Below are 22,752 nucleotides of genomic sequence, written 5' to 3'. Positions count from 1 at the left end.
TATTGGCACTAACATGGTAGCCACTAGCACATACGACTGTTGAGCAAGTGAAATGCTACCAGAGCAATTGAGAAATTGAACTTTAAATTTCATTTATTTTTAATTAATTTAAATAGCCACATATGGCTAGTGGCTACTCTATATTCTGACCTACCTAGAACCCCTTCTGCATTCTCTAGAACCTTCTCTGATCTATAATCAACTTCTCCCTTTCCACTGTATACCCCCCCCCCCTTTAACTTCTTTCCCTCTAATCTTTTAAAATTTAAAGAGTATACTCTACAAAGGTCCATAATCCCTTATCGAAACCTTGGGGTCCAATATGTTTCACAATTCAGTTTGAGATTTTAGAAAAATACTATAGTAAATACCCCTTATATTACTTAATATCCATCCATTCAGAGGTTTAGGACAGAAATGAGTAAGCAAACACATTAATGGAAAAATCTTATCTGGCAAAGTAAATAAAGTCTACATTTATATAACTTATGTGAATTTAGGTCAGGGTATTCTGCTAAATGAATTCAGGTCAGATTTTATTATCAGTTTAATTATTAAAAAACAAAAACAGGCTGGGTGCGGTGGCTCACGCCTGTAATCCCAGTACTTTGGGAGGCCAAGGTGGGTGGATCACGAGGTCGGGAGACCAAGACCATCCTGGCTAACACGGTGAAACCCCATCTCTACTAAAAATACAAAAAATTAGCCAAGCGTGGTGGCAGGCACCTGTAGTCCCAGCTACTCAGGAAGCAGAGGCAGGAGAATGGCATGAAGCCGGGGGACGAAGGCTGCAGTGAGCCAAGATCGCACCTCTGCAGCCCAGACTGGGCGACGGGGCAAGACTCTGTCTCAAAGAAAAAAAAAAAGAAAACTTGGCTTAAACCTTTTTGAATTTCAGGATTTTCGATAAAGAATTATAGACCTGTATTTCCTGTTTCTAATTCCTCATCTTACACTACAGACTAGACTGAAGGAAAGAAACTAAAGTTTTTTGAGTCTATTATTTGCCAGGCATTGCCTCTGATTATTTCATTTAATTCCAACAGTTCATTAAGAGAGGTTATTATCATCTCCATTCAACTGATCAAGAAACTGAAAGGATTATAAAGTAGTTATAATAATATTACTATATTATTATAATGTAGTAGTAGTTTTACAAGGTCACATAGCTAGCAAATGTCAATCATGAGTCAAATCCAAGCCTTAATCCAAAATTGATGTTGTTGCACTTATATGTGTGATCTTCAAAGCTAGTATTTACAAACTTCACAAAACATTTTCACATGGATTTTCTCACTTGACAACAGCTCTTTCTTATATTATAGACAAGAAAGTTGAAAGCCTTTAAGATCCAGCCTATCAAATGTAACCTTTTTAAATCGTTCCTGGAGCCTCTACTTCCTGGACATGATTTATCATTTCTTCTTCACTATTCCACTAAGCTTGCCTTAGTATTTTCAATTACTGGGACATACTAGTAATTTATCCTTGTATTTCTGTATCTTCTAACAGACTGAGAGTTTTTCAGGCACAAGAACCAAGAGTTATTCATCTTCTTCCACGACTAGCAGAGTCCTCAACATCTACTGGTCCTCAAGAAAAGTTGAATGAATGAAGAAACAAATGAACAAACATGCTGAGGTTAGGTTGATGATTGATGGTAGAACACACAGGTGATATCCAGCAGAAAAGGTCATCAAATAAAGTTTATACATACGTTGGACCATAAAATGTTGAAATTCATTTCAAGAGAAGTTTCTACCTTGGACAATATGATCAGTAATACCAGTGGGCGCAGATTCATTCATAGAAGAACTGAATGGAATTGGCTCATAATGAGGAAGCATTTCTATGTTGTCTGCTGCTGAGGATGTCACAAATGATTGACCACTCACATTTGAGTCATATTTTGACTTCTGGTAATAGTGCCTGTAAATGAAAATCATATTAAGAAATATAAGTCACTGCCTATATCTTAAAGAAGTGTTAAAATAACTTCTTTCATATATCTTATTTCCATAACTATATATACATATAAATTTTTTTTTTTTTTTTGAGACAGGGTCTCACTCTGTCACCCAGGCTACAGTGCAGTGGTGCAGTCTTGGCTTATTGCAATCTCCACTTCCTAGGCTCAAGTGATCCTCCTACCTCAGCTTCCCAAGTAGGAGGGACTATAGGCATGCGTCACTACTTGGTCGTTTGTAGAGATGAGGTCTCACTATATTGCCCTGGCTGGTCTCAAACTCCTGGGCTCAAGCAACCCTCCTGCCTCAACTTTCCAAAGTGCTGGGATTACTGGCATGAGCCACGCATCTGGCTTCGAAATAACTTTTAACACAGTTATTTATAAACAGTAAAATGAGGTCTGGTCTTTCTGCCAACAAAATACTTTTAAAAAGTCCTGACCCACTTATACATCTTAAAAGCGGTCGCTGTTAATATAGAAAAATAGGAAATGTATACTCAACTTTCTAACTATTAGCCTTTCAAGATAATTTTAATATGTTTGAAAGTTCTTGGAAAGAAAAAGCACTTTAAATCAGGTCTAATTTCAATAACCATGTTCATTTCCCATGTCAATTGAGAAGGTAATGTCACAGCTAAGAATCTATATAAACACTAATTTGCTAAAGCAGATACAAGTAATTCTCTCTCATGGGGATTACATTGCCTGCCTATCTGTTTAAGAAGCACTAAAATGAAAAGTTGAAATCTGTTAAGAGATGGATGGGATTGATAAGATTTGGGAATTCAAAATAAAAGTCCAAACTATAGTAACCAAAGGTCTGCCAAATTGAATCAAGATAAAATCCTTTATTCTAGAACATGTACTCCCAGTATGATACAACTCTATATTTAAAACAATGAAGGCCAGATGCAGTGGCTCACTACGCCTGTAATCCCAGCACTTTGGGAGGTCAAGTGGGGCAGATTGCTTGAGCGCAGGAGTTTGAGATCAGCCTGGGAAAAACAGTAAAACCCTGTCTCTATAAAAAATACAAAAAATTGGCTAGGTGTGGTGGTGTATGCCTGTGGTCTCAGCTACTCCAGAGGCTGAGGGAGGAGGATCACTTGAGTCCAGGAGGCAGAGGTCACAGTGAGCCGAGATCATGCCACTGTACTCACAGCCTGGGAGCCAGAGTGAAACTGTCTCAAAACCAAACAAAACAAAAATGAAGAACCAGGCACAGTGCCTCAAACCTTTAATCTCAACAATTTGGGAAGCCGAAGCAGGAGGATCAGTTGAGCCCAGTAGTTCAAGACCAGCCTGGGCAACATAGTGAGACCCCCATCTTTATAAAAAAAATTTTCTTTAATTAGCTGGGTGCAGGGGCTCACGCCTGTATTCCTAGCTACTCCGGGAGCTTGAGGCAGCAGGGCCTTGTGAACCCAGGAGTTCGAGGCTGCAGTGAGCTAGGATAATGCCATTGTACTCCAGCCTGCGCAACAGAAGGAGGCCTCATCATTCATTCATTCATTCATTCATTCATAAATAAATAAATGGTGGCATGTCTTGCTCCAATTTTTGAAACAAACTACTTTTAGCCTACAGCAAATGGCAAGTATCCAGTGGTCCTTCAGGCAATGTTTTTGGGCCGTGAGTTATAACAACATCTAGTTGTTTCTTAAAAATTAAAAATCTTAAGTAAAGATCAGAATCTGGCCTACCCAGGTGGTGAAGATCGTCGTCCTTGTCCTGATCGTAAAGCTTCTCCAAGGGGGGAATTTTCAAGGTTCTTGAATTTCTCTTGGCAAGTTTTCACATAAGAAAGTTTTCCAGCAAAGTATCCCATGATACAAGCAACTTATTTGTAAAATCAAACAAAAAGTGTAACTGAATGTGCCTTTCAGACAAAAGTATTTTCTAAAACAAAAATTGAGTGTGATTCTAAATATGTCTTTGGTTTAGAAAGACTGAGATTTCCTGAAATAATGGTAGAGGAAACCAAAACTAAATCAGATCAGAGTTCATAGACAGAGTCTATGGATATAATTCAGTTTCCAAAAAAAAGTGTGCCAAAATAAAGTTGCTATAAATAAATCAAATACGGTATACTAATTACTTTGTAAAATATATAGGAAAGATTTAGTAAAGGTATAATGAGAAGAGGAATGGATAAGAAATAAAAGCATCCAAACATTTATTTATTTCTAGTTCTAAATAAACAGAACTAGATCACAAGGATTTAGGCCATTATTTTCCTATAAAACAGAAAATCATGTGCACAGCCATTTTCACAAGATTGTTTTAAAATAAAATTAGGTGCAACAAATCCCTTAAAGTAATAAATTACTAACCATAACCTAAACGTGGCAATTACTGCATCACATGAGTTTCCAATACAAAAGAAAGGCTAACCTCAAAGACTCATGAAAAGCCTCAGGTACTTCTTTTGAAGAGCAATGTAGCTTCTTTTTCTATTAACTTTATTGCAATGTGTAAATAAGTTATGCTTATTTACATATTAAAATGTAAATTAGAGAGATTTCTTTTTAAAATTAAGCTTAATTTTAAATATACTTTGATTAATCAGAATATGTGCACAACTTTCTTTCCCCATAGACAGACCAAAAATTTATTTTCAAATACTTTATCCTTACAAAATAAATTTAAATTAATAGCTCTATTACATTATAAAGACACAAAAATTGCCTATTTCAACTAATGATTTTTTATGCTAACAATAAAATATCCAAGTAATCCACTTAATGAAATGCTTTAACAAACTGATTTATCACAGCACGTAACCACATAACTAATATGAGTAAGACATGATAAAATATTTGATAAAATAATTTTATTTAAGTTTTAAAAAGCTATGAAAACTACAATGTTGTTTATACTTACATATAAGTTTAGGGATGGAACCATATTTGGGATGACTTGAAAGTATTCCTAAAGAAAAGAGTTAAGTATTTCTTAGTAACATTGTTAGAGAAAGAAAAATCAGTAAAGGCTATCTTTAAATATAATCTTACAACATTAGCTTCTTCCATGACCCTAGAGAATCCTAGACTGTTTAATAGGGAAAACCAAATGAATTCAGTATCAACAGAAATATGACAAAATCCAAAAGACTCTACAAAGTATTAGAACAGGTAAATTTAGAAAGATCACTTGATATAAGGTCAATAGACCAAATATATGTGTGTGTGTGTGTGTGTGTGCATGAAAAACCATTTATAACAACAACAAACCAAAAAAACAAACGTTTTTTACAAGACAGAATTAATTATAGCACCAAAAAAAACACTCGAAGCCTAGGAACAAATCTAATGAAAGATATGAAAGATCTCTACACTGAAAGTTATAAAACTTACTGAGAATTGAAAGACTCAATATTCTAAAGATGGCAATTCTCCATAACTTCACCTATAAATACAATGCAATTCCAGTTAAAATCAAAGTTTCACAAAAATTGAAGAGTTTATTCTAAGAGTCATGTGGAACACAAAGGGCCAAGGCAACACTGAAGAATCATATTATAGAACTGACTACCACCAGATAGCAATATCTACATGATAAAGCTGTAGTAATTAAGAAAGTCTGGTATTAAGTACAAGAACAGGTAAACTGACCAAAACCAAGAGTCCAGAAACAGATCCACACCTGCACACTTGATTTATGAGAAAGACAACACTGCAGCATAGTTTTTTCAAATACACTGCTGGGTCAATTCATATCCATTAACAGGGGAAAATGTACCTTGATCCTACATCGAACAATAATCCAGATGGCTTAAAAATTTAAATATGAAAGATTTTTTTTAAAAATTTTACAGAAGAAAGCATGAGACCATCTTTGTATCCTTGGAGTAGACAAAGATCTTAAAGAGTCAACAAAAAGCACTCATTAGAAAGAAGAAACCTGATAAATTGGACTCTATTAACACTGAAAACTACAGTTAAACACAGTGGGGAAAAAATAATCACCATATCTATATCTGAGAAAAGACTCAGTTCCAAAATATACAGAGAAGTCTCACAAAACCAATAGGAAAAAAGACAATACAATGGAAAAATGGTTAAGAGACTTAAACAGATACTTCACAAAAACAGATATGCTGAAATGAAGTATAAACAAATGAAAAGGTCTTCAACTTAATTGGTCACAGGGAACTACAAATTCAAGCCACAATGCAATCAATATTTGTGTTCATTTACCACAACGGCTAAAACATAAGACATAAAAATAGCTAGTGTTGGTGAGAATGTAGGAGTATAAATTGGTCTACAGTTTGGTAATATCTACTAAAGCTAAATAAATATATACAAAAGCTATGACCCAGCAAAATGTCTATCAAAAGGCACCATATTCTTGGCAGAACTAATTGTAACAGTGAAAACTGAAAACTACCGATTATCAATGTACAGTTCAGACAGATAAACTGGTGTATTCACACAGAGGAAAACTATATGGCAACTACATGCAACAACATGGTTAAGTGCAATGATGTGCTGGTAAACCAGCACTCCCTATAAAAAGCTCTAATTTTAATGTTTGTCAGTTTCCATGGTGTAAAGCTACCAATTCTTTTTTTTTTTTCAGATGAGTCTCGCTCTGTCGCCAGGCTGGAGTGCAGTGGCGCCATCTCAGCTCACAGGAACCTCCGCCTCCTGGGTTCAAGCAATTCTCCTGCCTCAGCCTCCCAAGTAGCTGGGACTACAGGCACGCGCCACCATGCCAGCTGATTTTTTATATTTTTAGTAGAGACAAGGTTTCACCATGTTGGCCAGGATGGTCTCAATCACCTGCCCTCATGATCCGCCTGCCTTGGCCTCCCAAAGTGCTGGGATTACAGGCATAAGCCACTGTACCCGGCCAACTACCAACACTTTAAAAATCAGCTTGCCAAAGTTCCTGAAAATTTAACAACCAATTCTCAGGAGCCAGTACAAACCAGTTTCAGCATAATACTAGATAAATCTCACTATGGTGAAAGAACTTACATAAAAGAATACTTCAGTGTGTGATTTCATGTAATTAAAGTACAAAAACAGACAACTAATCTGTGCCTTTAGCCTCAGTTTCTTCATTTATACCACTGGGATGATAACAGGAAAAGGAAGATGGTAAGAATATATCTCTATTTTTACATTAAAAAGTTGTTCCTTCATATTGTCACCATATAGACCACTTCCAACATAAAGGCACTAAATATTGGATATTAACAGGAAACAAGACACACTCTTTACTCTCATGGAATTTACAATCTAGAGAGAGAGTTAAGACAAAGAGAATAGTGTCACAGTTGCTATCCATCCCCTCAAATATTTGAGTACTATGTGCACTATGTATGCCCTCAGTCAGGTGCTAGAAATAGCTTATTTTCCTAAGGAGAAGTAGCAAGAATGGAAGCAAACAGATTTGTTGAAGGTTAATGCAATACTCTTTGTGACATATGGTTGTGTTAATTATAGTAGCAGTACAGATGAAGGTAGATAGTTAATAAAGACATTTAAGAGCTAAAAGACATTAATTGGACAAGGCAGATAAGGGATAGATGTGAAGGATAATGTCCCAGTCTCCTGGGTAGTACTAATGCCACTCAGTCATGAAGGGAAAGGAGGAATTGGTTTTGTGAAAAATGATGAGTACTGTTTGAGGAGCCTATAGAAGGGTCATCCATATTATATATTATATCCAGAATATAATAATACCAACATTTCCAAAACAAGTAGACAAAAAAACCCATACAAGAATGTAAGCACCAAGAGGTCATGAATTTTTGTTGTTTAGTTCTATACAACAATGTATAGTACATATCAGACACTCAAAAAACATGAAACAATGGAGGAATCGCCTGAGGTAGGAGAAAAATCTTAGGAATATGCCATCATGGAAGCCAACAGAATAGACTATTTCAAGAAAAACTGGTTAAAGTTATATAATGTTGGTCAAGAACAAAAACTGTCCATCATATGTAAGCAACAAACAGGTTGTTTGTTTTTGAACTTTTGAACTTATAAATCGTAGAATATATGGATAGTCTCACACTGACTGCAATGGGTTAAATGAAGTAAAAAGTGAAGTGCTCATTCATGAAGTCTGGCTCTGGCTTCAAATATGAGGCAGTTGGGAGTAGGTGGAAAAAGAAATGAGGGAGGATTTTTTTTTTTTTTTTAATGTTCTCAAGTTAGAGGAGACCTGAGCATGTTTAAATGGTTTTGGTAGATCAGGAAGAAACAGAGGGAACATCTAAGACCACGTGGAGTATGACAAACTGTGAATGAAAGGAGATACAGGCAGCCCTCTGTATGCACACGTTCTGCAACCAACTGTGGATAGAAAATATTCAGGAAAAAAAAAACTGCATCTATACTAAACATGTACAGACTTTTATCTTGTCATTATTCCCTAAACAATACAATATAACAACTGTTTACATAGTGTTTACATAGTCTTAGGTATTGTAAGTAATCTAGAGATGATTTAAAGTATACAGGCAGATATGCATGTAAACTTTACTAGGCCATTTTATATGAGACTTAAGCTATCGTGGATTTTGGTATCCTCTGGAGGGTCCTGGAACCAATTCACACAGATACAAAAGGACCACTGTACAAAATGTCAGGGATTATGATTAAATGCAAAATGCCTTGGTGGGTTCCAAATTCTTTTCTTAAAGTCTCTCCCAATTTTTACCTTTTTTTTTTGAGACAGAGTATCACTCTGTTGCCCAGGCTGGAGTGCAGTGGCCCCATCACGACTCACTGCAGCCTCCGCCTCCTGGGTTCAAGCGATTCTCCTGCCTCGGCCTCCTGAGCAGCTGGGACTACAGGCACACGTGACCACACCTGGCTAATGTTTTTGTATTTTTAGTAGAGATGGGGTTTCATCATGTTGGCCACGATGGTCTCGATTTCCTAACCTCGTGATGCACCTGACTCGGCCTCCCAATGTCACTTCTACCATACCTTCAAGTAGCCCAAAGTCTTCAACTGCACCTAAACCCAAAATCTCTAAAAAACTTTCTCCTCTTCATAACCTAATCCAAATTATAATTTCTCCTGGCTCTACTTCAGCTATTTAATGGAGTTTTCACTCCTCCCTGAATGATTCTGTCTTTTCAGTTCAGTCTTGATTGCCTCTCCTAATAGTCATGCCTATTTGTCTTGATCATCAGGTCCCTCCTTCCTGGTATGTTCTTTCTTCTCTTTTAATCTAAATCCTGCCCATCCTTCAAAATTTACTTCTTTCAAGAAACTTTCCTTGATTACAACAGCCCTACAAAGATTTTTCTTCTTTGAACACCTACAACTCTTAGAGTCTCTACTATACAATTTAGTAGCGTATTAAGTATGTAATTAAATTTTCTATTTGCTTCAACGTATGTTCACATCTACTTGTTTCCTCCAGTGAACTACTAGCAGCTATTACATTTCTTTTGTATAACCTTCTGCATACTTAGCTCCAATCATTATTAAAAGACACACTGGATTAAAACAGATAAAAGAAGCAGAACAATAATAAACACTGTAATTTCATCCCTGTGCCACTTTTTCCTACAAAGAAATGTAATTCAAGTGTTTTTTTCTCTCTCACAATACAGAACCAATCTCAGTCTATAAAACAGCTTAGTCTTAAGGACATATAAATGCATATATCTTGACTTGCTTCTATGTTTAAGATTTTTGTCATGGTACTGTATTGTAATAAAGTTCTTCAGAAGTTCCTTAAACAAATTTTTACCCAAAAAAATCCTCTCATTTGCCTCCAAAACTACTTTTATCAACTAATTGTGTCAAAACTAAGTATCGTACATCATATCCTAATGTAAAAAGGCCAAATATTCCAATCATTAAGTCACATTTTTGAAGGTGCCAGTTAATTAAAGCAATAGGCCTCTAGGTCATCCTAAGGTCACCATCCTTTTCCAGGACACCTTCCCATTACCAGATGGATAGTTCATGAAGTAAATGAAATAAGCAACTCTACTGCTTACTCCACTAAATTTTAAATGCAGGACTCAAGACATTTAATACTCAATCTAAACTCAATTCCACATGAATACACTGTACTATTTGAGCCAATAGACTTTAAGACAAGAAAGTCTCCTCGGTGGCTTGTTAAAAATAGATTACCTGCCAGACCCCTGAGATTCTAATTTTTTGAATAATGCTAACTCACCTCCACTCATCCCCACCAAGTGGTCAGACAAAGCTGGTTTAGAGAGCTACTGATCTTTAAATCATTATATAAGAATCACTTGGAGTTTGTTAAAACACAGACTCCTGATCCCCATGAATGTGCATTCTAACAAGCTCCTAGGCAATAATGTTGCTATTGGCCCACCTAGACCAGATCTGCCCTGCTAATACTGGTGTTTAGTTACTTCCTTGCTCTTGAAGGTTGTTAATGATGCTATTAGTGCAGGAGAAATTCTCAAGTCATGATATTTGAGCCAGTGGGTCCATAGAGACAAAATATTTAATATTGTAGAAATTCATCAATGAATTACTACATAGTGTTTAGTATGATACATTGTTACCTTTACTTTTTCTAAAGATCTGGAAAATACCACAAAACAAACATGGTATCCAAAATGCTAAATAAATTCAAATTTTAAATATTTACCTTTACTAATTAATCCTTGAGTAATCAACATACTTGTTGCAGCCAAAGGCACAGCTATAGGAGGAAAAAGACCTTGTTAACGTCAACAAAAGTAAAAGATTTTGTCTAAAGTTCATTAGATAAATGAGTATCAGTAAAACCATCTAGGAATTATACTACAAAACTAAGATCTTTAAAAAAGACTTCCATTTTTAAAAGCTGTACTGCATACATAGTGGAAAAAATAAAGGAGCATTTTAAATTTAAGAAAACATCACAAAATATTAAACAATATAATTCATTAACCATCTAGGCTTAGGTTCCAAATAGCCAGCTGTTCATTAACAGCATCAATTAAGACAACATAGTAAAAATGACTAAAAATTACTTCTGAAGTTACAGAAGGGGAAAAAGTTAATGAGGGAGAGGTAAGAAACAAGTTACAAACAAGAACCACTACTGAATAATGACTAAATTTTGTGCATCATGCTAAGCGCCTTATGTGCATTATCTCATTTATTACACTTTTTATCATATTTCTATAAGGTAGATAATGTTATTACCACCCTTTTAAAGACAAGGAAACTGAAGCTTAGAGATGTTAAGTAATTTGCTCAAGGCCAAACAACTAGTTGAATGGTTGGTCACAGATTCTAATAAAATCTGTCTGATACCAGATCTCAAGCTTTTAAGCTCTGTATTACACTGTCTAAATCAAAATACAAAATACATTTGACCGTAATCATACGGTGGCTGGGGCAAAAATTAAAAAGCATATATTTTAAACACTAATGTTCTTTCTTCTAAACTAGTGAACGCCTTAAACTATATGAAAATATTACATCTGTATATATGCCTAAAACCAAGAGTGAAAAATCCAAAACTCATAATCTTGAAGGGGATTATAACTTAAAAACAGCTATGAATCACTGTTCTGGACAACAGCACTGTCTAACAGAATTTTTTGTGATAATGAAAGTTGGTCTTTGAGTGACCAATCCTGTGATCAACTTGGTCTTGGTACTTGACTTATAAACAGTTCCCCCCATTGATATGTGTGTTGGCTCACTGTGCCCAAACTGTCTGAACAAATACAGTTCATGCCAAACACCTGCTTTCATTCTGGGAGTCTGGAATTTTGGTACCTGTTAGGCAGAGGGTGCATAAGTGACCAGCCCCCAATAAAAACCATGGGCACTGAGTCCCTAATGAGTTCCCCTGGTAGATAAAACTTCACACATTGTTATGACTAGCTGTTGGAGAAATTTACACTTCCTGGGAAGTCTCTCCCTGGGGAGAGAACTCTTGGGACCTGGTTTCCGCTGGATTTCCCTCCATGCTCCCTTTCCTTTTATGATTTTGCTTTACATCCTTTCACTGTAAGTTATTTTAAAGTTAAATCACTACATGTGGCTACTGGCTGCCACACTGGAGGGTGCTGTTCCAGACCTGAGGTTGGCAAACACATTCTATGAAGAGCCAGATGGTAAATATTTTGGGTTTTGTGGGCCAATCTCTGTCCCAGTTACTCAACTGCCATTTTAAAGCAAAAGCACCCAGAGACAATCCAAAAACACATGAACATAGCTGTGTTCCAACAAAACTTTATTTTTAGATGCAAAAATACGAATTTCATGTAATTTTCACAGGTAATGAAATATTCTTCTCCTTTGATTTCTTAACCATTTTATCTTATTTTATTTTTTTAGACAGGGTCTCACTCTATCACCAGGGTTGGAATGCAGTGGTACAATCTCATCTCACTGCAGCCTCAACCTGCTGGCTCAGATGATCCTCCTGCTTCAGCCTCCCAAGTGGCTGGGACAACAGGCATGCACCACCATGCCCGGCTACTTTTTTGTCTTTTTTTTTTTTTTTTTTTGGTAGAGATGAGGTTGCGCCATGTTGCCCAGGCTGGTCTCGATCTCCTGGGTTCAAGTAATCAGCCCACCTCGGCCTCCCAAAGTGCTGGGATTACAGGCTTGAGTCACTGCACCCAGCCTCTTAACCATTTAAAAATGTAAAAACAATTCTTAGCTCATGCATACAAAAACAGATTTGGTCCATGGTCTAGTTTGTTCAACTCTGGTCTAAACCATACATGGACAATTTAAGAACCAAAGTAATTAAGACATTTGAATTATTACACAGATTTCATGATTAAAATCCATCACTTTGGAATAGGGCATTAACTTTGCCACCAGACACAAATTGCACAAACGCTAAGGTTTGAATTCATGCTATCCTACTTACTAACAGATTTTACCTTTGCTGGAAATACGGTTTCTTTAATGTTGGCTGGTTAGAATGCCTTCATGTATTATCATTTAAAGTTTTGCAAAGGACAAATCCCTTTTAATTACAGCACCAGTACAATTTGCAATCATTTTTCTCCAGCTTGACTCAAGGATTGCAACATGAAGCACTGAAGAATCATACAAGAATAAAAGGCAATGAGTTAGTTGTATCCATTATACAATGGATAATGCTTTCCCCATTTAATGCAGAGTAATTGTCTGTTCGAGGAAATTCTAGTACTAGTTCTGCCATTCACCACAATGTCTTTACATAGCTTCTTCTCATGCTATAAGGGATAATGAAGTAAACCTAAGGTCTCATTCCAACTCAGGTATTCTACTTTATGTCACAGAAAAAGACGATGGTAAGACTGAAAGAGGCTTCAGAGATTATCTAGTCCTCATTCTAATCAGAGTACACTGACATCCAGAAAAGACACGTCATTTGCTCAAAGCAACACAGCTGGTTAGTTTGTGGTAATGCTGAGATCAGAACCCAAGTCTCCTGACTCCCCAGTCAGTGGCCTTTTCCACTACATTATGTAATTTCTGTTTTGTTAAATAATCTGTTTCTATAGGCAAATCAATAATACTGCTGACCAAAACCTAGTGCACATTGTTAGCACAGTCCCGAACTATATTCAATATGTACAAGAATTCCTACAGTTCTTTAAACTCTTCTCCCCTCACAGTAACAAAAAGCTACTCTATATTCCTAACTGTAGTCAATAAAAATTTTTATTTCATTAATCACAATAACACTGATAGCTATTTAATAAAGATAGCCAACACTTAATTAAATTGCATTAATCCCTATAATAATTTCATGAGCTAGGCAGTTATCCCCATTTTATAGATAAGGAAACTGTAGCACACAGACCTCAGGAACTTGCCCAAAATCTCACAGCTACTGTGAGTGGAGCTGGGATTTGAATCCAGCCAATCAGGCCCCAGAGTCCATACTCTTTTTTCTTTCTTTTATTTTTTTTGAGATGAAGTCTCGCTCTGTCACCCAGGCCAGAGTGCAATGTCACGATCTCGGCTCAATGCAACCTCTGCCTCCCAAGTTCACGCCATTCTCCTGCCTCAGCATCCCAAGAAGCTGCGACTACAGGCATGTGCCACCACACCTGGCTAATTTTTGTATTTTTAGTACAGACAGGGTTTCACCATGTTAGCCAGGCTGGTCTTAAACTCCTGACTTCAAGTGATCTGCCCACCTCAGCCTCTCAAAATGCTGAGATTACAGGTTTAAGCTACCATGCCCGGCCCATACTCTTATCACTCTTATACCGTATCATTTGAAAACTAATAGTACACATGTATGAAATATTATTCATAGACTCCAGCTGATACAAATAGGAAATGATACATCTTTTCAGTAATTCTGGAAGTTGAGAACTATTTTAACATGAATGTGCAATAAACTGACCCTATATGTACAGGGTCTTCCCTACCCGTGTGTTTGGGCACAGACATAGTGATTTTAGGTCAGTGCATAGGGTCATGATTTTAAGCACCTAGAAATAAGATGCCTTCATAGTTGTATTTCAGATTAATGGAACGTAGGTCAGTATAGAAACAAAGTTATCTTAAGGAAAGAGAACGGTCCCTAGATCAACAAGTCTAATTTTAAAACAGGATAAGTATATTTAACCGACCTAAAAAATGTATAAAAAATTACCTTAGTAAGTGCTTTTTTATAAATTTGTAAATGCTTTTACCACCTTTTTCTAATCAAGTCACGAGGTGATACTCTCCAAAGTAGGACAGATGCCATTATTTGTTTGCATAAATATGTCACATACAGCACAGACTAATTCGAAAGTACAAATGTTAAAGTACAAAATTTCATAATGCATGATTATCATCCTTCTGATAATTACACATTGAACTTCCTATCATCTGGTTACAACCAAGCTTCTACATTTCAATGTTTGATGCTATAATATGCAACACCTTGGTTATCTAAGAGTCAAATGCTACCTATTAATACAGTAATTTTTTGGCTGCTGTAATTTCTCAGTAATGTAGATATGGTATAAAATTAACAAGCTGTCTTTCAGCCTGTCCTTATTACATGCTTTTTGTCTTTTTGTTTGTTTGTTTTTTGAGATGGAGTCTCACTCTGTCATGCAGGGTGGAGTGCAGTGGCACGATCTCGGCTCACTGCAACCTCCGCCTCCCGCGTTCAAGCAATTCTCCTATCTCAGCTTCCCGAGTAGCTGGAATTAAAGGCACCTGCCACCATGCCCAGCTAACTTTTGTATTTTTAGTAGACACAGGGTTTCACCATATAGGTCAGGCTAGTCTCGAACTCCTGACCTCAATTGATCTGCCCGCCTCAGCCTCCCAAAATGCTGGGATTACAGGTGTAAGCCACAGCACCTGGCCACTTTTCGTCTTTTCAATCTGTGATTTATCTGTTTTAATACACAGAAATTACTTAGCTTTGTACTATTCATATACCACATGTCCCACTATTAAGAGTCTGGTATACATGAGCATCCTGACATTGTTCACTACCCTTTAATGTATTTTTGGCATAACCCCGTCACAGTTATTTAGAATATTAAACATGTGCAACAGCATACATTCATCAGCCAGAAATAAATCTGGACACCTTAGCATCTATTTAATCATTAGCCCAACACTAAAATAATCCCAAACTCCCTCTATCAGACTTGTCTTTTTCTTAATCCTGTGTCATCAAGACTTGAAAATAGATCATTTTATCCTATCTACTCTATATAATCTTCAAAGATTTAAAAAAAAAAAACAACAAAACTGTTGCTACAGTATATAGCCACGTTCTCTAAGAAATTCTTCCCATTCTGGCCAGGCACAGTGGCTCATGCCTGTAATCCCAGAACTTTGGGAGGTCAAAGTGGGCAGATCACAAGGTCAGGAGTTCAAGACCAGCTTGGCCAACATGATGAAACCTGGTCTCTACTAAAAATACAAAAACTTAGCTGGGCATGGTGGTGTGCGCCTATAATCTCAGCTACTTGGGAAGCTGAGGCAGGAGAATTGCTTGAACTCGGGAGGCAGAGGTTGCAATGAGTCGAGATCACACCACTGCACTCCAGCCTGGGCAATAGAGCGAGACTCCTTCTCGGGAACAAAAAAAAAAAAACTATTCCCATTCTATGAGCCATGAAAATTTTATAGAAGTCCTTAATGTATGATGACTATGCATCTAAAACAATTATTCTCAACTTGTTCCAATTATGCTTCCAGTTGAGAATAACTGTTTTAGATGCATAGTCATCATAAATTAAGATGGACACCATCACCTAATTCTTATTCAGGTTCTTTCTAGTTTGAAACATCTGCAAGTCTCTGAATATTGGAGGATAAAATGACAAAGATTCTATCAGAGCTCCTATATCTTCCTAACTGCTCTTGGTCTTTGTTGATTCTTTCATTATCACTTGTTCCCTTATCCATGACTATCCAACTTTATCCTTTATTCTATCAATCCTAAGTATTAATCACATGGCAGAAACTATTACAGTTTCACACTTTTATCTCTACACTTAATTTATAGGCGAATTCACCAACACAACTCCACAATAAACTAATTTTTCATGTATACTTTTGTTTCTATCTCTAGTTGCTTAGAAATCTTCCACAATCGAATGTTGCAGCATGAACTCAAAATGTCTGAACTAAACTCATCTTCAAACAAGAACTCCTTCTAACTGAACCTTTTATTCAGTAGTATCATTATTGAGTGTCCTCAGCTGGTTATCTTAAAGTTATTACCTCCCTCTTACCATTCCTTCATTCCCCCTTAGTCGAACTTTTTAAAAAATCCTGTTATTTGTCCTTTAAAAAATCTTTCGTTGCCAGCTCATCTTTTCCAGTCCAAATGATACAATAATCAACTATATCTCATCGATGACTACATATATATGCCTAAGTTACTGCCAAAAGCTCAAAACAGATTTTACCTAGTACAACTTCTCACCCTTCTACCCATCTTGCACACTGTTAACTAACCTTCCTTAAAAAAAACCTTACACATCATCCCCCTCTGCTCAAGAACCTAAACGATATAATGGATCAAATCTTTAACTCATTATTATGTTTTATGTTCTATCCTCAATGAAAGACCTCTGTTCCAATCAATTCAGGCTCATGGCTCTAATAGAGATAAAGTTATTGCAAACTCTGCCTTTGTTCACTACTCCTTTCATCCAAATGCTACTCTACCTTTCCTCTCCACTTCTTTACTATCAATTTTTTTATATTTTTTTAATTTTTTGCGGGGGGTTAGGGACAGGGTCTCACTATGTTGCCAAGGCTGGTCTCAAACTGCTGGTCTCAGGCGATCCTCCTGCCTCAGTCACCCAACGTGCTAGGGCCAGGTTCACTGGCTCATGCTTGAAATTCCACCTTTTGGAGAGGCCAAGGCAGGCAGATCGCTTGAGCTCAGGGGTTCAAGATCAGCCTGGGCAACATGGCAAAACCTAGTATCTACAAAAATAAAAAACAAAACAAAACCAAGGTGCTGGGATTATAGCCACCATACCTGGCCTATAGTATTACTATAAAGTTGTTAAAGTATTGTTTGCTTAACAAATAAAGGTCTTTTTCCAACTCAGGTATGCTACCTTATGTTACAGAAAAACACAACTGAAAAACTGAAAGAGGCTTCAGTTTTTACCAAATTGAAATTTGGTAAAATTTTGAGAAAATTTTGAGTTTTAAAATGTGAAAAGTTATTCAAATTTTTCAATTTCAGTAAGTCAATTCTAATTATTTTATCTCTTTAAAAAGTCTCCTACAGTTACACACTTAATCTCTAAGTGTTTTACATATTAGTTTTGTCTCACCACATATAAAACTACTTCAGGGCTGGGCACTGTGGCTCACACCTGTAATCCCAGCACTTTCGGAGGCCAACGCGGGTGAATCAACTGAGATCAGGAGTTCGAGATCAGCCTGGCCAACATGGTGAAACCCCATCTCTACTAAAAACACAAAAATTAGCCAGGCATGGTGGCGCACACCTGTAGTCCCAGGTACTCGGGACGCTGTGGTGGGATAATCACTTGAACCCAGGAGGATGTTGACATGAGCAGAGATCACACCACTGCACTTCAGCCTGGGAAAGAGAGTGAGACTCCGTCTCAAAAACAAAAACAAATAAAGAAAACTACTTCAGGACAAAGACTGTCTTTCATAAAACTTATCTTCCCAACAGGTACCTTGCAGAGCTTGCACATTTTAAGCATACATATCAGGCTCACTGATGAAAACATACATCCTCCTTAATGGCTTAAGTTGACCTTTTTTTTCTTTGAGACAGGGTCTGGCTCTGTCATCCAGGGTGGAATGCAGTGATGTAATCATAGCTCACTGCAGCAGCCTCTATCTACCCAGCTCAAGGGATCCTCCTGCCTTAGTCCCAGCCTCCCAAGTGGTTGCAACTACAGCTACCTACCACTACACCCAGCTAATTTCTTTCATTTTTGGTAGAGACAAGGCCTCTCTATGTTTCCCAGGCTGGTCTTGAACTCCTGGACTCAAGCAATCCTCCTGCCTTTGCCTCCCAAAGTGCTGCGATTATAGGCATGAGGCGCCGTGCCCAGCCAAGTTGCCTTTTTCAAAAAAAATCTGCTGGGTGCAGTGGCTCATGCCTATAATCCCAGCACTCTGGGAGACCAAGGTGGATCACCTAAGGTCAGGAGTTCAAGACCAGCCTGGCCAACATGGTGAAATCCTACCTCTACTAAAAGTACAAAAATTTGCTGGGCGTGGCTGCACAAGCCTGAATTCCCAGCTACTCGGAAGGCTGAGGAAGGAGAATCGCTTGAACCGAGGAGGCAGAAGTTGCAGTGAGCAGAGATCACGTCATTGCACTCCAGCCTGGGCGAAAAGAACGAAGCTCTGCCTCAAAAAAACAAAAAACAACAACAAAAAAATTCATCCTCCTTTTTACCTGAAAGGACTACAGTTTCCAAGTAAAACAATACCAATTTTTTGTTCAATAGTGAGAGTATATTTTAGGTACTGCTTCCAACAATCTCTGTATTTAAAAAATAAAATCTTGATATACACAAAAATATATACGTTTTTCTAGTCAGAAATCAAGAGCTGGTAGTATAACAACATTTCACAATGATAAAATGGGAACTAACCTGTTATTATGTAATGGTTAAAAGCATTAAGAGTAAAATCTGTTTCAGACAGACTTGGTTTCAACTCCAAACATCGTAATTTATCACCTATGTAACACTAAGTGTTGCCATTTAACATCTCTAAACCTCAATTCCTTCACCTGTAAAGTGAGGGTAATAATAGTTATCAAGCTTATTGTTTTTATATAATCCATGTACATACAGTAAATGCTAACTATTACTATTATCAACAAAATTACCTCATGGTTTTGTTAAACAAAAAATCTGGAAATAATTACTTTAAAATGTGTGCAATTCCTTTATTTCCTTAATCAATCTCTTTTAATAACAACCACACTATGCAAAAAGTTTGCTAATTTGTTCTATACGGAGTTATTATAATTTCAGGTTCACATTCAGGTCAAAATTTCAGGTACAAATTTTGGATCAAATTATATTAATTAGAAAATTGAACTCACATCTGAACCAGAAGCTTTCATCATTGCATTCTGCGAAGACTCTCCTTTCTTCCTCTGTTGGAATGTAATCAGGTCCTATGTCTTTTTATCAGAGAAAAATCAGGAAACATTAAATCATCCACAATAAAACTAAGTCTGAAAAATTATCTTAGCCTAAATATTAACAAGTGGCACCCACTTTTTTTTAAACTCAAATAATAAAACAACTGGCTTATGCATTTTTTTTTTTTTGAGACAAAGTTTCACTCTTGTTGCCCAAGCTGGAGTGCAATGGCACGATCTCGGCTCACTGCAACCTCCACCTCCCGGGTTCAAGCAATTCTCCTGCCTCAGACTCCCGAGTGGCTGGAATTACAGGTACCCATCACCACACCCGGCTAATTTTTTGTATTTTAGTAGACACGGGGTTTCACCATGTTGGCCAGGCTAGTCGCGAACTCCTGACCTCAGGTGATTCACCCACCTTGGCCTCCCAAAGTGCTGGGATTACTATGAGCCACCGGGCCAGGCCACTTATACACTTTTAACAAACTTTGACTTCAAATAGAATTAATGCTACTATCTGCTAGTCAGGACTGGCTACCTAATGTGCTGGGTCCAGTGCAAAATAAAAACGTGGGACTCCTTGTCCAAATGATTACAAATTTCAAGATAACAAGACTAGAACATGAAACCAAGTATGGGGCACTGTCTGCACACGCCCATGAAGCCAGCCCACCTGCCACTGTTACTCAAGGCAGTGAAATTTCCTTTACATAGGAAGTGCTTCTAATTATAAATACTTAATAGATAGTTACGGGGAATTGGTCTTGGAACCTCTGCATTCGGCTCTCGAAAATCAGCCCTCCCATTCATTTTTCCTGTATCAAAAACATTACATATTAAGCATTAGAAACCATCACTAGATAGGTCAAAGTAAATCAAGACATATGATATAGTAAAACTACTAGTCTATACAGCAACCAATCAACAAATATTTACTAAACACTACTATATCTTAAGTACTTCACATATAAATAGCTAGATGAAAAAATAACAGACCTACTGATTAATTTGGAACTCACTATTCAGGTTAAGTCCCTTAATTGAAAAAGCATAAGCGTTTTATAAGTTAATAATGTTTTTTACTATCTAGATATCAATAAAATAACAGACGTATCTTTTCCTCCTGAAAATGGGTTCTTTCACATAGTATGTTTTGGTTGTTTCTCAAATCTATGCCCAATGATTAGGGTAATTCCCCAAAATAGAAGAGAAAAAAATTTCAAGTCATTTGTGAGTTTCCATATTAAAAAATGAAATAATAATGAGAAACATTCAACCTCTCCTACAAATGGGCACTCAAAAATTACGGAATAACAAGGATATCATATCCTTCTCTCTGTGATGTAAAACTAACAGCAAATTCTGTATCTCCAAATTTCCTTCCTCCCCAAGAATATTAAGAAAAAAATGCAAAAATTCCAAGAATATACATCTTTTTTATTTGGCTCGTTTTTTAAAACTCATATATTGGGACTTAGATCAACAGATCAAGTAACTGCATTTTACAGAATGTTTACGTCGGATGATTATTCTCATTTTAAAAACAATTTGCATGGAAACAGGAATGGCATGCACAATGAGGATAGCAAGTGAGCTCTTCCATAATTCATTTAGTCAATAAACCATGAGGGCCTACTACATGCCAATCCCTTAAATAGAGAAAAGGAATAAAAAGGGTCAGCTGAATTCATGGATGGATGGAGCCTGCTGAATTAACTACTTTTACCCTACAATCGTATGAGAAAAAATGAAACCCTCTTATTTCCCATAACAGCATCCTTCCCAGAAACACCAGGAAGACTGTCAGGGCTGACAAGGCCCTTGAGACAATACCATTTTAAGTTCTCAACACAAAAGAAAGCTGGATTAAAGCCTAAGCGGCCTATAACCGCTGATTCCCGCACTCCATCCTCCACTACTGTGTCCGTCTCCCACCTGCTGTTACAGACTGAGCAACAACCCCACAGGTATCCGTGACCACGAACTTCCCCAGCTCACACCCCCAGAAGCACTCCGTCGCTTCCTGCGGTCACGGGCACTCAGGAGGCCGAGACCCGAGCGCGATCTGTCCACCCTCACAGGAAGGAAAATGGCGGAAGGTGCGAAAGTCGTGGATGGCCGCGAAGGTGGTGAGGGGATACGCGGAGAGCAACAACGGGGCTGTCTGGGGCACCTCACCTACCTTCCGACCACAGCAGCAGGCGATGGCAAGGCGAACCCAAGCGATCTGGGACAGAAGGCCAGGAGGGGGGACTCCAGAGGGGGCAGGGAGAGAGAAAAGTGCAAGGTACCGCGGGGAGGGGGAGGGGGCGGACAGCCGCAAGAAGTCACCCAGACAGCGGCTCAAAATGACCGCGACCCGGAGGCACAGTCTACTTACGGCAGGAAATGACGTCAGACCTCACTGCGGGGTCTAAGAGCTAGCAGCCAAGGAACAGACGCATGCGTATACTCGTCCCTCCGCCCTTCTCTTTCAGGCCGTGGCGCTCACTAGCCTTACTACGACTGCGCAGGCGACAGCGGTGGACCAAGAACCGCGCCCCGCCAGTTCGCTGGATGGCGGGGAAGGGCGTTGGGGGGAGGCTTCACTTTGGACTGTTGTGACGCACGTCTCTAGTCTTCTCCTGGCAGGCTGGCGGGGACGTTCTGGAACCCCCTGTTGTCCCTTTTTTCAGAGTTAGCGACTTTATAAATTATCTCTTTTATGAGATAATTTCATTCTTCGAGCCTGGAGGCTACGTAGTAGAAAGTAATTTTTTTATTTTTTATTATCCTTTAAGTTCTAGGGTACATGTGCACAACGTGCAGTTTTGTTACATATGTATACATGTGCCATGTTGGTGTGCTGCACCCGTTAACTGGTCATTTACATTAGGCATATCTCCTAAAGCTATCCCTCCCCCATCCCCCCACCTCACCACAGGCCCTGGTGTGTGATGTTCCCCTTCCTGTATCCAAGTGTTCTCATTGTTCGTTTCCCACCTATGAGTGACAACATGCAGTGTTTGGTTTTCTGTTCTTGCAACAGTTTGCTGAGAATGATGGTTTCCAGCTTTATCTATGTCCCTACAAAGGACATGAACACATCTTTTTTATGGCTGCATAGTATTCCATAGCATATATGTGCCACATTTTCTTAATCCAGTCTATCACTGATGGACATTTGGGTTGGTTCCAAGTCTTTGCTATTGTGAATAGTGCCACAATAAACATATGTGTGCATGGGTCTTTATAGTAGCATG

General features: G+C 37.9%; 1 protein-coding gene across 7 annotated transcripts in view; it reads right to left on the bottom strand.

Annotated features, from left to right (window-relative positions):
* OCIAD1 (OCIA domain containing 1) overlaps positions 1-21,900 on the bottom strand; it is a 29,831-nt gene extending 7,931 nt beyond the window's left edge. For 3 of the 7 annotated variants that reach the window (XM_011972040.1, XM_011972042.1, XM_011972045.1), the window contains exons 1-7: positions 21,446-21,854; positions 20,263-20,325; positions 19,466-19,546; positions 10,583-10,636; positions 4,853-4,900; positions 3,673-3,808; positions 1,763-1,929 (exon numbers count right to left, since the gene is read on the bottom strand). In XM_011972040.1, the coding sequence (XP_011827430.1) occupies positions 1,763-1,929; positions 3,673-3,808; positions 4,853-4,900; positions 10,583-10,636; positions 19,466-19,546; positions 20,263-20,320 (544 nt within the window). In that variant the 5' untranslated portion in view covers positions 20,321-20,325; positions 21,446-21,854. Of the gene's footprint in view, positions 1-1,717; positions 1,930-3,672; positions 3,809-4,852; positions 4,901-10,582; positions 10,637-19,465; positions 19,547-20,262; positions 20,326-21,445 lie in introns of all 7 variants that reach the window. The other 4 variants (XM_011972039.1, XM_011972043.1, XM_011972046.1 and 1 more) reach the window with 3 other exon arrangements.
* Between the last annotated feature and the right edge of the window lie 852 nt (positions 21,901-22,752).

Source organism: Mandrillus leucophaeus, unplaced genomic scaffold, assembly GCF_000951045.1.
Source record: "Mandrillus leucophaeus isolate KB7577 unplaced genomic scaffold, Mleu.le_1.0 Scaffold1262, whole genome shotgun sequence".
Lineage (NCBI taxonomy): Eukaryota > Metazoa > Chordata > Mammalia > Primates > Cercopithecidae > Mandrillus > Mandrillus leucophaeus.
The sequence above is the reverse complement of the archived record's forward strand: the minus strand, read 5'-3'. Positions and strand labels throughout refer to the sequence as shown.